This window comes from Nannobrachium achirus (genome assembly GCF_963921795.1).
Source record: "Nannobrachium achirus genome assembly, chromosome: 9".
Classification (NCBI taxonomy): Eukaryota; Metazoa; Chordata; class Actinopteri; order Myctophiformes; family Myctophidae; genus Nannobrachium; species Nannobrachium achirus.
Window position 1 is genome coordinate 30,785,078 of NC_137818.1, and position 13,376 is coordinate 30,798,453.

The 13,376-nt window shown below is 42.2% G+C and overlaps 1 protein-coding gene across 5 annotated transcripts in view; it reads left to right on the plus strand.

The window, feature by feature from the left end:
• scn8aa (sodium channel, voltage gated, type VIII, alpha subunit a) overlaps positions 1 to 13,376 on the plus strand; it is a gene marked incomplete at both ends in the record, with an annotated part of 54,453 nt that overhangs the window by 34,940 nt on the left and 6,137 nt on the right. For all 5 annotated transcript variants that reach the window (XM_080732449.1, XM_080732450.1, XM_080732452.1 and 2 more), the window contains 5 exons: positions 144 to 593; positions 1,761 to 1,878; positions 2,279 to 2,433; positions 5,402 to 5,575; positions 11,059 to 11,181. In XM_080732449.1, coding sequence (XP_080588575.1) covers positions 144 to 593; positions 1,761 to 1,878; positions 2,279 to 2,433; positions 5,402 to 5,575; positions 11,059 to 11,181 — 1,020 coding nt within the window. The remainder of the gene's footprint in view (positions 1 to 143; positions 594 to 1,760; positions 1,879 to 2,278; positions 2,434 to 5,401; positions 5,576 to 11,058; positions 11,182 to 13,376) is intronic.

Below are 13,376 nucleotides of genomic sequence, written 5' to 3' on the forward strand. Positions count from 1 at the left end.
AGCAGTCTTGTGGGGACAAAGGCTACTGTACAGTATATGGGCAGAAATCTCATGTGACAATTGGCAAACAATCTCAGATTTCTGTTTCGTCAACTGCGCTTATTTGGTTTTCTCTGCATTCTGTGCCATCCTCCCTGTAAAAGGTGTTGAACCTCTTCCTTGCCTTGCTGCTGAGCTCGTTCAGCGCTGACAACCTGGCAGCAACGGATGATGACGGCGAGCCCAACAACCTTCAGATCTCTGTCATGCGCATCAAGAAGGGCATCGCTTGGTTCAAGGCCTTTATAGCCAGCCTGGCTAAGAAGCCACCCGGGGAGGATGAGCAGAAGCCCCTGGACGACATGTACGACAAGAAGCTCATGTGCATCCCCAACCACTCTGGTGTGGACATCAACCGAGACCTGGACTACATAAAAAACGGCACTGGCTTTGGCAGCAGCGCGGGCCGGTACATGATCGATGAAGACCACATGTCCTTCATACACAACCCCAACCTGACTGTGTGCGTGCCCATAGCCGTGGGGGAGTCTGACTTTGAGAACCTCAACACAGAAGACTTCAGCAGCGAGTCAGAGAACGAAAACAGTAAAGAGGTCAGTGAGAAGGGGTGGAATTGACCACATCCTGATACACAGGATTAGTTTAACTTTGAGAGTCCATTTTTGCGTTATATAATTGATATGTACACTGTGTTGGATAGTAGGATAGATAATGAATGGAAGGAAATTCAAAAAAAGTATATAGTGTGTGCACTGGGATGAAACGAAAAAAAAAAAGAAGAAAAAAAAAAAATATATATATATATATATATATATATAAATATATATATATATATATTTAATGGACTTTAGCCAATCCTAGCTATTTGTATTTAGTATGTAGTAAATCTAGGTATTGTTGCAAATTCATAGGCATTAATACAGGATTCAGTCTGTGTGCTGTTGCTATTGTTGTACTGTCCAACTCCCGTGTTGCCATGTGGTTGCTTCTCCCTGGACAGTAATACCATGGGTGTGGTGGTCTACAACGAGGCACAAAACACTCTCCCATTACTCTAAAACGTCTGGAGCTGTGTGGGATGATGCTGATTTCCGCTGACCAGTGTCTTTTTACTAAATGCATTTAAGACTCTCTCAGAGCAGATGGTCTGCCATTTGATCTCACCATTTCTATAATGTCCATGTGGATGATGTGTTAACGATAAAGGATTGTTACAGCTTTCATGTCAATATCGTAAAAGCTTGTGGATCAAATTCCGCTCTGGTTTTTCCAGAAAGATTAGACAGTCTAAATTGTCTACAAGTATGGAATATTATGAATGTGCCATGTAATTGCTCCTACACATATTTATTTACCGGTAGTTGTTTCCTATAATCTTAAACTACATTGAAACCTGAGCTTCAGCTATATTCAATATAATTGTGGTATACCTTAGTATAATCTATTTTGTGTTCCTAGCAATACTATTGTATTAAGTATATACTATTTATTTTAATCCAGTGGCTGTACAATCAACTATGTGAAGCATTTATGAATCCTATATACATCTCCTATCTCCTATAACATTCTCAGTGTTAATTTAACGTGTGAAAGTCGGTTAGTTTTCACACGCACGCACGCACGCACGCACGCACGCACGCACGCACGCACGCACGCACGCACGCACACACACACACACACACACACACACACACACACACTCAATATACATATGCATGCATTATGTGACATATGTGTTGTGCATATGTGACTCTCTCCAGCTGGATGAGACCAGCTCGTCGGAGGGCAGCACCATAGACATCAAGCCAGATGTTGTTGAAGAGGTGGTTGTGGAGACGGTGGAGGAATACTTGGACCCAGAAGCCTGTTGGACAGATGGTGAGAGCACTGATCCTATCGCCTCTATTAGCCACACTCCATAGCTCTGTATTCCCCAAGGGCCCGGCAGGAAGTCATAGGGTTGCAGGGTGAAGGGCAATTTAGTCATGGTTATATACTGTATTACTGGTATAGAGTACATGCTATGGGATATACTGGTACACGTGGTATTTTGTATTAAGCTACAGTACATAGATAGATAGATAGATAGATACCTTTATTATCCCAGTCACACACAACATTCACACACACACACACACACACACACACACACACACACACACACACACACACACACACACACACACACACACACACACACACACACACACACACACACACACACACACACACACACAAAAGCAAATGAAATTTTGAATGTCTTTCTGTGTGTTTTCAGCTTGCGTGGCTAAGTACAAATGCTGTGATGTTCCCATTACACACGGCTGGGGGAAGCACTGGTGGTGGCTGAGAAAGACCAGCTACCTGATCGTGGAGCACAACTGGTTTGAGACCCTCATCATCTTCATGATTCTCCTCAGTAGCGGTGCCCTGGTAAGCATGGGCGCCACAAGGCGGGGGAAAGTGGAACTGAGTTACTAGGGCCCAAGGTGGATATACAAGCAGACATACAAGCTCACAGCACGGCACCGAGTGCCACGCTGCAAGCTTGTAGATCTGTTGTAGATCTGCTGAAAAAAGTCGTGAAAATGTGTGCAAATCTTTGAATGTATGTATTTTTTAAGCGAACATTTGTTACTCAAATTTTGCTTCGGGGGGGTCACTGGAACTAAATATTTTGAGATGGTGGTCCGTGGCCAAATACATATCATTTTGGAGGTCCTTCACATGAAAAAGATTGAGCACCACTGACATTAGTTAAATAGTTAGATAGTTAAAGCACAAAATAATGCTTAATAATGCATTCCCAGTCTAAATGGGTTAAACCCCCTCCTGTGAACATCTGGCAGACAACCTCTCACTAATAATGTTGTGTCTTCACGTTTTCCCAGAATGCGTTGGGATGTCAGATATGTCAGATTTGTACGTTTTCCTCATAATGGAACAAGATGATCGTGGTTAAAAATCAGTGAAGATAAAAATAAAAATCAGTGAAGATAAAAATAAGATTTAACATGAGATAAGATAGAATGTAACTAATCTGCGAATGGAAAGTCAACAGCAAGCAGCAGCGGCAAGAAAAATAGAATCACAGTACAATACTGTACTCGTTAACGGTACAGTGTACTATACACTAGTAAGACTCGAGGTCGCTTTTCTAACCTATAGACTATACATCAGTCTAACCAGTGTGGCTGTTTCTACAGACAGGGATCTCCATATATGGACATAAAAGGGATTGTATGTGGCCGATGTGGCCTCCATATACTGTATGGGCATTCCCATATGAAGTCCTGTTAGGGGAACCACACTAACAGAATCCCGTTTATGCCCATCTATGGAGATTTCTGTCTGTAGAACCAACCAGACTGGTTAGACTGACATGTATAGTCCATAGGTTAGACTGACATGTATATATATATTGGCATTCACAGATATGGGCTTAATATTGATGACATCAGGGATTTCCATATATGGTCATAAAATGGATTCTGTTAGTGTGGTTTCCCTGACATCACAGTGATGTCAGAGCGTGATGTCATGGCGACGTTGTGGATTACAGTCCCACGCATGTCCATCGCACACCATCGTTCCTGTGTCACTTCATCGTATTGTCTAGATCAGGGGTCAACGTTTTCAGGCCAAGGACCCCTTAGTTGAGAGAGAGATGAAGCAGGGACCCCCACAACCTGTTCATAGATTCCATATAGTTTCATCATTTGACAGATCATTTCATCATTTGACAGATCATCAGTGTATTTTGGATTCATGTCAATTTGTGTTTTCAGATATTTAACCACTTGAACCGTCAATACTTAATAAACTTGACCTTTCACTCTGTACTTGGTCTGCCCCCTTTCCCCTCTACACCAAACCTCTTTGCCAAAAATAGCCGATCTACAAGCTCGCAACGCCTCGCTATTTTTGGCGAAAGTTCTCAGAATATGGACACTAGGGTTCAAGTGGTTAATATACTGTAAAAAAGGAGAAAAAAGTTTCTATCGCACAAAGATTTGGAGGACCCCCTGTAGTAACTCTGATGACCCCCTAGGTGTCCTGGACCCCCTGTTGAAGACCCCTGGTCTAGATTATGGAACACATATATGTGTCTGTAATGTTGTAGAAAATGAAAGAAGGTGCTCTGCAATGTCATCAGTTGGTCTCTCTCTAAGCCAGTGGCTCTCAAACATTCTCATGTCAAGGACCATCAATTTGATACGTATATTAACTCCCCATTTGAATAGATTTCGTGCGAGGGACGCCCATAAGAGAAGATCTTAGTTCTTGGATTAGATGTACAGGATTCTGCAACTGTTCTACTGTAGGTGGGGAGAGAGACATCTATGATCTGAATGGTTATTCTTACACAGTAGCCTACATTCTCTCTTTGGATTACCTTCTAGCTGGTGAAATTATAGTGAAATCAACCACTTTCAACCTGACCTTCCCATTTTGTGCATACTGTCCTCAAATGGTTCAACTGTTCTTCATTTTGCTGGGAACCCCCTGGAATCCCCGCAAGGACCCCTGGGGGTCCCCGGACCCCACTTTGAGAACCACTGCCCTGAGCAACCAGGCGGGCAGGGGGAGGGGCCAGTAACATCAGTGCAGCACCTTGTGATTAATGGACCGTACCATCTATCATATGGGGGATCTATTTCTGGTGCCAGGAGGGCTATGTTCTCAGGCATGTCAAATCCTTCTAAAACAAGAGCCTGGGCCTGCACATAGTGTAGCCATGATAACGTGTGGGAGATATTTGAAATATAAGTAAGGGGTGGCATTTTATAATGCAATAAATCATGGTTAGTGAGCAGTTGTGATTGAGCTGCAGCACTACTTTAACTATTGAAAAATAGCAGATATACAAGCTCACAGCTGTGAGCTTGTAGATCTGCTATTTTTGAAAGATCGTGAACATTTCTTTGAATATTTCAAATCCTACCTAGTTTCTATGTCATTAGTGCTCAAACTGTTTCATGTGAAGGACCCCCAAAATGATATGTATTTGGCCACGGACCCCCATCTCAAAATATTTAGTTCCAGGGACCCCCCAGAAGCAAAATTTTAGTCACAAATGTTTGCTTAAAAATATACATATATTCAAACATTTGCACACATTTTCATGACTTTTAAAAAATCTACAAGCTTGCAGCACGGCACTCGGTGCCGTGCTGTGAGCTTGTGTATCTGCTATTTTTCAATAGTTAAAGCATAAAATAATTAAGGCCCCTCCACCTTGGGCCCTAGTAACTCAGTCCCACTCCCCCCCCCCCCCCCCCCCCCTTGTGACGCCCCTGGCTGTATACATTTCTATTAGCTGAAATATGAATCATCAAGCCTTGTATTTCTTTCTCTCCTTGTCCGAGCTGACATAAGCTTCCTTCCCGTCTCCCCGTAGGCCTTCGAGGATGTGTACATTGAGCAGAGGAAGACCATCCGTATCATTCTGGAGTATGCAGACAGAGTGTTCACCTACATCTTCATTTTGGAGATGTTGCTGAAATGGGTGGCCTACGGTTTCGTCAAGTATTTCACCAATGCCTGGTGCTGGCTCGACTTCTTTATTGTGGATGTAAGTCCTACTCCTGTGTCCTCTATCGTGCGTGTGTGTATGCTTGTGTGTGTGTGTGTGTGTGTGTGTGTGTGTGTGTGTGTGTGTGTGTGTGTGTGCGTGTGCGTGTGCGTGTATGCTTGTGTGCGTGTGTGCGTGCGTGCGTGTGGTAGTTTAGAGGTGATCAGTTTAACCACACCCTGGTACAACAGCAACACTACAGTAATCTATAATCCTTGAAGCACATATACCTGTAGTAGTGGAATGGTATGGTATGATTCTTTTAGTGATAAATTATATATATTTTATACTATACTAAATATATATATATATATATACTAAATAATATACTATATATTTATTTTACAGGCACCCTTGCCTGTCCTACAGCATGTTGCAATTAAATAATAAATATGCAAATACACAAACCTTTCACATCAATTTCTTACTATGTATTCAATTGTAAAAATAATAAATATATTTTAATATTATTTATGTAACAATTTGCATCTTCTATGCAGTTCTATGCAACCCTAGCCTTGGGTGTGGTTAGACTTGAGTGGTCACATAGGTCAGAAAAATGAACAACTGCTTCAAGGCTTGCAAAAGGTGACAAGACATACTGTTCACAGCAAGCAACAAAAACGCTGCACTTTACTTAATAATCCTAAACACTGTATTTTACAAGACTACTACTAGTCTCTCTGTAGCAAGTGTGCTCTGTGCACATGTCCATGTCACCTTTTACAGACCCATCATCAAGCAATGACCCTCCCCCGTTTCTACTTAATTTCTTGTCAGTCTGAGATGCTTGAATATGAAGGACTATTCTCTCTTTGTGAATATGGACACTAAGCCTTTGGTGTGCCACAAGCAAGGAATTGTGTAGTCTCTTTTCACATTGTGTGCCAATAGGAACCAGTTCCTAGCGGTTTACAACAGGACTAGGAGAGTTGATTCCAATTTGGACACACTGCTACTCAGGCATGGATGCCAGCACAAATTAGAATCAGCCAATCAATAACCATTAACCATGTTTATTGATTACACACATATTCAAGTCATACTCCAGTGTGACTGAATGGTGTCAAAGATGTGTTGATGTCTAAAGATGTCCTCTTGCTGTGTCTCTGACCTAATGTTTGATATGTGCCTTTGTCCTCTCTCCCTTTTTGTATGGCTCGGCTCCTTGTGTTAAATAAGTTTGGAAGGCCAGAACAGGGATATTATTCCTTCTGTTATGTTATGAACGTACTCATAATCTGGTTCATTCTACTAAAAGGATCACTGTGGTGTAATCGTGGTTTTTACCAGTGTTAGGGTACTTTTCATTTCAAGTTCTAGCTTGCACCGTAACATTACGTGCAATTGGCCACACGTGGTACCCCATGCTACGACCAAAACACCACTGAACATTACATTGTATGATTATCAACTATCTTTCATTTGATTTGATTTTCCGAGAGATTATCATATCCAGCAATGGGCCAGAAAGTTTATTGAAAACACTTTCACAGTAAAGACAGATCGTTGACAGTTGATGCAACATTAGATTGCACTAGATGAACACGATTACTGTGCAGGTGATTGGAAAGAAAAAGGATTTCCCAGTGTTCTGGTCTTCCCCTTGAACTTAACACCTCTCTGCAGTATCCAACACCTCGGCCATTACCTGTGAATGGACCCCCACTGATCTAGAACTTAATGTGTTGATAACATTATGAGATCCTGCCAAAGTGACCCTTTATTAGAATTTGGAACGCATCTTAACCACATTGCACCGAATGGATAATACAAATACCTCTCACTGCACGGATATTAACATTCATGCATTTATGTAGATTGCAAGTATTTCATGCATAATAATTACTGGTGTGTACTGCATTATAATTATAATCATTGAATACGATAACCTTGCTCTTATTATGTGTTAAGGATAATGTGCTTGTAACTGTAACCACATCTAAGCTCTCTCACATTTACAACATGCCTTTTAAAACTAGATGTACTGCAGTCTTAAAATGAGTCAGTCCCATTCAAACATATTTTACGTTATTTTTATAAAGTTTTTACTCAATTCAATGCCTGAATATCAGGGTTGGCTGTGCCCATTTATGCTTATTTAATTGTCTTGCTTCCTGCTCAAGGGCCAGCCTGCTAGGAGAGCTCCATTCAGCTAAACAAGCGATCCTGCTGACAGATTTTCATTGAAAATCTGTCTTGAGAGTTTAGCTTAACCCTAACGCAGAGAAATCCTTGTATCACATCCTATTGATCCTGCTAAGATTAATGATCGTTTGACCATGACCCAATTTAATCGAGAGGACTGCGATCACCCCTCACCCCTTGCCCCTGTCTCACACACACCAACCCTCCAGCCTCCATTCAGAGCCCCCCCTTCACCCCAAGTTTTAAGTGTGTTGTGAAACCAAACGCTGGGGACAAGTGCGGTGTGACCATGTTTTCCCAAGCTGTCAATGTGTTTTATGAAGAGTATCCCACCCTCCTCCCCCAATCCTGGTTTCAGCCCCTTCTTGAAAGTATAACCTCGGGAATGTGGTGATGTTGTGCTGAGATGTTCAGACAGTAATGATGGTGGTGGTGGAGGGACAGGCGCCTGGCGGTAAGTTTGGTCCACAACCAGCGCCCCCTTTGAAAGACGACGTTGTGCTCTATGAGTCTGGGTGGTGTTGTTGTGCTGTGCTGTGCCGTGGGGTGACACCATGTTTGTGGGCTCATAAGGGAGACACACCATCATTATTATACCCACCTGTGTTTTCTCCCCTCAGCGTGGGTTGTGTGCTGTATGTGCCATGTTCATTTGTTTGCCTGTGAACCTCATTCCCTTTTAAATTTCTGTTTTAGACATCTTCTGTTGTTGTTCATCTGGTATCCCAGTTTCTCATTCATAGGGACGCTTTTCTATGAAGCCTGTTTTTATAAAACACTAAACTACAATACTGGAACCAGGCCTGTGTAGTGAATGAAACGGTGGGTTGAGATTTCACGAATCCAATAATTTTTCTGGTGGCCTGCATGCTTCTGTGGAGCAGGTGTTTTATAAACACAGACTAAATAGAAAGTGTTGAATTAAACATATGTTAATTAATACATTATTAACATTTGGCAGGAAAATACATCAGTGTGTAATAGCAATAGTAATTAAACAGAATGAAGTTTAGCCTTTTTTGCAATTATTATAGTAATGAATCAGACTTTGACTCGGCAAAATAATATATATTTGTTTATAGTGCTATCTATATTATGCTATTAGTTATCTGTTTACATATCGACATAAATAAAGTATTTCTGTACTTGAGTTACTGGAGAGTCAATCCACAGCCATGTGGGAGTGTAGTGAGGCTGATGGCAACCATCCTCCATCCATTTCATTTTCACTAGATTTCTGTCATTGTTTTGTTTTTTGTGTTCTTTTTTGTTTTCTTTTTTCCTTTGGTTTTCAGTTCCATTCCGTTTCTGTTTGGGTTTGTGCCGCCGTCATCCTCCTGGGATCACAGGCCCAGATGTCACTGGCCTTGCCTTGCAGAGCTCTGTGAGATGGATGCTGAGACACTGAGACCACTACCACAGCCACCCCTTTTGGGGGGGGGCTCTTCAAAGGGTCAGGCTAAAGGTGAAAACTACCCCAGACCCCAGACTACTTGTACTGTTGTTATATAAAGGCAAAATCTTTATTTGACTTTCTCCCTGGAAGGTTAAGTAGCCCAGCTTGCTACCAATTTGTTCATGACAGCTTCTTGTTGATTTCCGAATATGTTCCAATAAGTGATTAAATATAGAGTAAAATCCATATGTCCAGGACATCCTGGACAAAAACAACAAAGTTGAGACTTGAGAGTAAACAGTTAGAAGCCCAAATTTGAGGCAGCACCTTTTCTGCTGTCATTAGCTATGGTCAGATCTGCTGGCTCCATTATTAAATGAATGAAAGCTGCTGTGAAATTGTAAATGTTGAAGATGGCATCAGTGAAAATGAAGATTTTGCCTGTTAGAATCCCCCCACGTGACTCCGGTAAGCTTTGGATGTTGTGTTCTTCATGCGGTGAGTTTTGAGCGGTTGGTGTCGGTGGCTTGTTGGAGCTGCTTTCACATGTGTTCACTGTTGGTATTGACCTTATTCTTAAGGAACCGGTGCTCCCCCTTCCTCTGCCCTGCCAGTCTCCAGTCAGCAAACAGCAGTTGCAGAAACATAAGAAAGGTCTGTCTCAGATTAGGGTTTCCAGCATGTTACACTCATCAAAATTGTGAGCTCATATAACTGATCTGCCACTTGTCATTCTTGTGAGCCTATATTCACTAGTAGGCCATCTTGAAAAGTCCTCATTTAGCTTTCTCAAGGTGATCGTCAAGACTGTTGACCAGTTCCTGGGTAATTGACACTCTAGCCTAGTCACTCACCCACTCTCCCATTTCCTCCTTTGCAGCTATTTATGAATTGCCGGGGGAAAAAATAGGGGATTTTGCCGAGGAGCAACCCCTCAAGGACCCCTGGGGATCTCCGGACCATATTTTGAGATCCTTGCCACCCACTAACTTGGTGAAAGAAAGTGGGAAGGGGTTTGCGCCGGTTCTTTGAGGTTGTGTGGTGTTATTGTGTGGTGTTATTGTTAATGAACTGTGTGTAACTCTACTGTACTCTCTGTGTATTTCTGTCCTTCCAGTGCCGTCCGGTGCTAATAACAATAGCTGATCTGCCCTTAACATCCATCCTATTTATGTATTGTGTGGTTCATGTGACTGTGGCTCTCCTATTTGATTATAAATTATTCTAAACATGTATGTTGCTGTGAAAAAATAGAAAGAAAGACAATGACACACTTGTACATGTTTACCTGTATTCTTTCTCTTAGGTTCCATTAGTTTGTCTATCTTAAATTGTATGGGATTTTATGCCTCAGCCCAAGAGCGACACGGACAGACAGTGTTAGAGGGGCAAGGGTAAGGCTCTCAAGTCTGTTGGGTTTTTATCAACTTCTTCAGGATAACCTCTCCTTTCCCCTCTCCCTCTCCAATTACCCCTCCTAATCTTCTTCTTTACCTCCTTCGCCCTGCAAACCACCCAGTCCCTTCGCTTGTATCTGTACTAAATCGTGTAGCACATTTTGTGCCAAATTTACCCTCTGTTTAAGTCTTATGTCTTTCTCTCCTCTCTTTCTCTCTTTCTCTCTCTCTAAACCACACATTTCTTTTCAGGTACAAAGGACTTTTTACATCTCGTCAACTGCCCTAAATTAACAGACAAACAATCCCTCCGGCCTATTGCTACTAAAACACTACGCACATAAAACCTATACTAAACATTGACCTTCTCTCTCCGTGTATACACATGTATAAATGAAATGTTATGCATGTATATACATGCATAGATTTATGTGTGTATGTTAAGCAACTCTCCACCAATGCCAGGGCCATCTCTCTCTCCTTAGTGAATATTCTCACTTCTAACAGTTTGGAACCTCTTTTGCTTCTCTGTTTTTGTGTAGGTGTCTATAGTCAGCCTTGTAGCTAATGCGCTGGGCTACTCCGATCTAGGGCCCATTAAATCACTCAGGACACTAAGGGCCTTGAGACCACTCAGGGCCTTGTCGCGTTTTGAAGGGATGAGGGTAAGATCCAAAGCTAAGCAGCTGATCCTTCCGCATGCCCATTCAACAGTTTATAAAGCATGCTAGAACTGAACCAGGAAAAAAGAACAAAAGAACCAATCTGAGAGAACAGAAATTCCAAAATCATATATTGGGGGATTTATACAAAAAAGGGGGGCAATAAACTACAATTCAGAAGTCACCGTTCTATGTACAATCCTGTTCCATTCCTTTTGTTAGAACTAAAGAACAAGTCATGATGCAGCTGATAGATTTGAGTTCAAATAGTTCTAATTACTGTCAACAACCTATATGATATGTTTCAATTGAATCCAAATATGAATTGATTTGGTTCACGACCAAAATTAAACCACGAAAAATAGGACATTTCACAAAGCTGCCTCATCACATAACAGATCACTTAAAAGTCAAACTACATCATCTTCTTGATTTATTTGTTTCGACTGGCTGCAAGTATATAGTAAATACAAAATTGGTCAATGCTAACCAAGTCAGACTTGCCATTTCACTGAGCATTTGAACCAGAAATTGGCTGCTCATTTGGCCTGATTCTCAACCACTGCTTTTAAATTGAACCCCCCCACATGCCCCCCCTCCAAACCTCCAAACCTCCCCCCTCCCCTCAGCTCACACCATCCCTCAATCCCTCAATGCATTTGGCACAGAGAACAACCAGTAGGAACCAGGTAACAGGAGCATGCCCATACCTCTGCCCCCCCACCAGTCACACCAAAGCTTTTAGGAGGATTCTGCATTTTACAGATTCTGTGATTTACAGAACCTTATTTAATTTTAACCATCTTGTTTTGTTATGCAGACCTCTGATTGGCCCTCTCTGTGACTGGTGGTAGTGATAGGTTGCACCTGGTTGTTGTCACCTGTAGTCTCTCCTTCTCTCTCTCTCTCTCTCTCTCTCTCTCTCTCTCTCTCTCTCTCTCCTCTCTCTCTCTCTCTCTCTCTCTCTCTCTCTCTCTCCCTCTCTCTCTCTCTCACACTCTCACTCTCTCTCTCTCTCACACTCTCACTCTCTCCCGGTCAAATCTCTTGATCATTCTTTCCCGATGTCACTTGAACTCACTTTCTCTCTCCTTGGACTGGTTGCTTTGTCTTCTAGTTTAAGCTTCCTGTCACCTCTGACCGTCCCCTCACCTCCTCTCCAGTCCCTTATGTGCAGCATTGTATAACGCCCCCCCCCCCCCCCCTCCCCTCGCCCTTCGTACTCCTCCTCCACTGCTCGCTCCATCTCGACCCAGTTCTGCTGGGCCGGACCACTGGAGTGTCACCACACACACAAACACGCACACTCTGTCCTGCTTGTCCAGGATCTATTTGCATCAGGGACTGAGACAGAATCCACAGACTCACGCTGTTGTGGGTTTGGGAGGAAAATATTTGTTAAGCTTCTGCCAGAGTCAGAACTTTGGTTCACTGGGTGATCCGCTAACAAGTCCATTCTACAGCTATGCCCAGTCAGGCAACGTAAATTAAATATGACACAAAAGTACTGTGGCATTGTACTTGTTTTGGAATGTGTCTCTATTTGAACATAGTCCAGATATGTCATTTAGAATATTTATTTTCTCCATTTCCTCTTCTATAGTCCTGAGGCAGAAGCTTAGGAAATATGCTAGGCTGCCATTTCACACAACAAGGCATTATTGCTCTCATGTCATGGCACCACACGGAGCATACAGCAGGGCCTGGCTTTCTGTTGCCTTCCATTCCCACAAGAAGTGAAACTGGGAGGCAACACATGGCACTGTCTTAGTGGATTGGGTCTGGGTAGGCATTGTTCCATATGTTGACTAGCAACTGCAGCGTTCGGACAACACGTTCTGTCTTCGGCAGATAAAATGTCTTCCTACATGTCCCAAAAATAACAGGCCAGCATGTGAAGAAGACGAGTGCCAAACGCCTCAGTTATCCAGACAGTCAATTGATCATCCATTTAAAATTCCATTCATAGCTAAATCTGATTCATCCTATAGTAGATATCCAGCAACTAAAATGTGATGCCGTTGCATATGAGCAGACATCAGCTTTTAGACCCTGGATAGGCTTTTATGGATGTTCTCATTAATGTGTCACCAACATTCTATAGCTAGTCATATTTGAATGAATGATTTGGTTTCCTCCATTTATTTCTCTCATTTCTTATCTAAGAATTAAAAAGCAAAAACAAACAAACAAACACC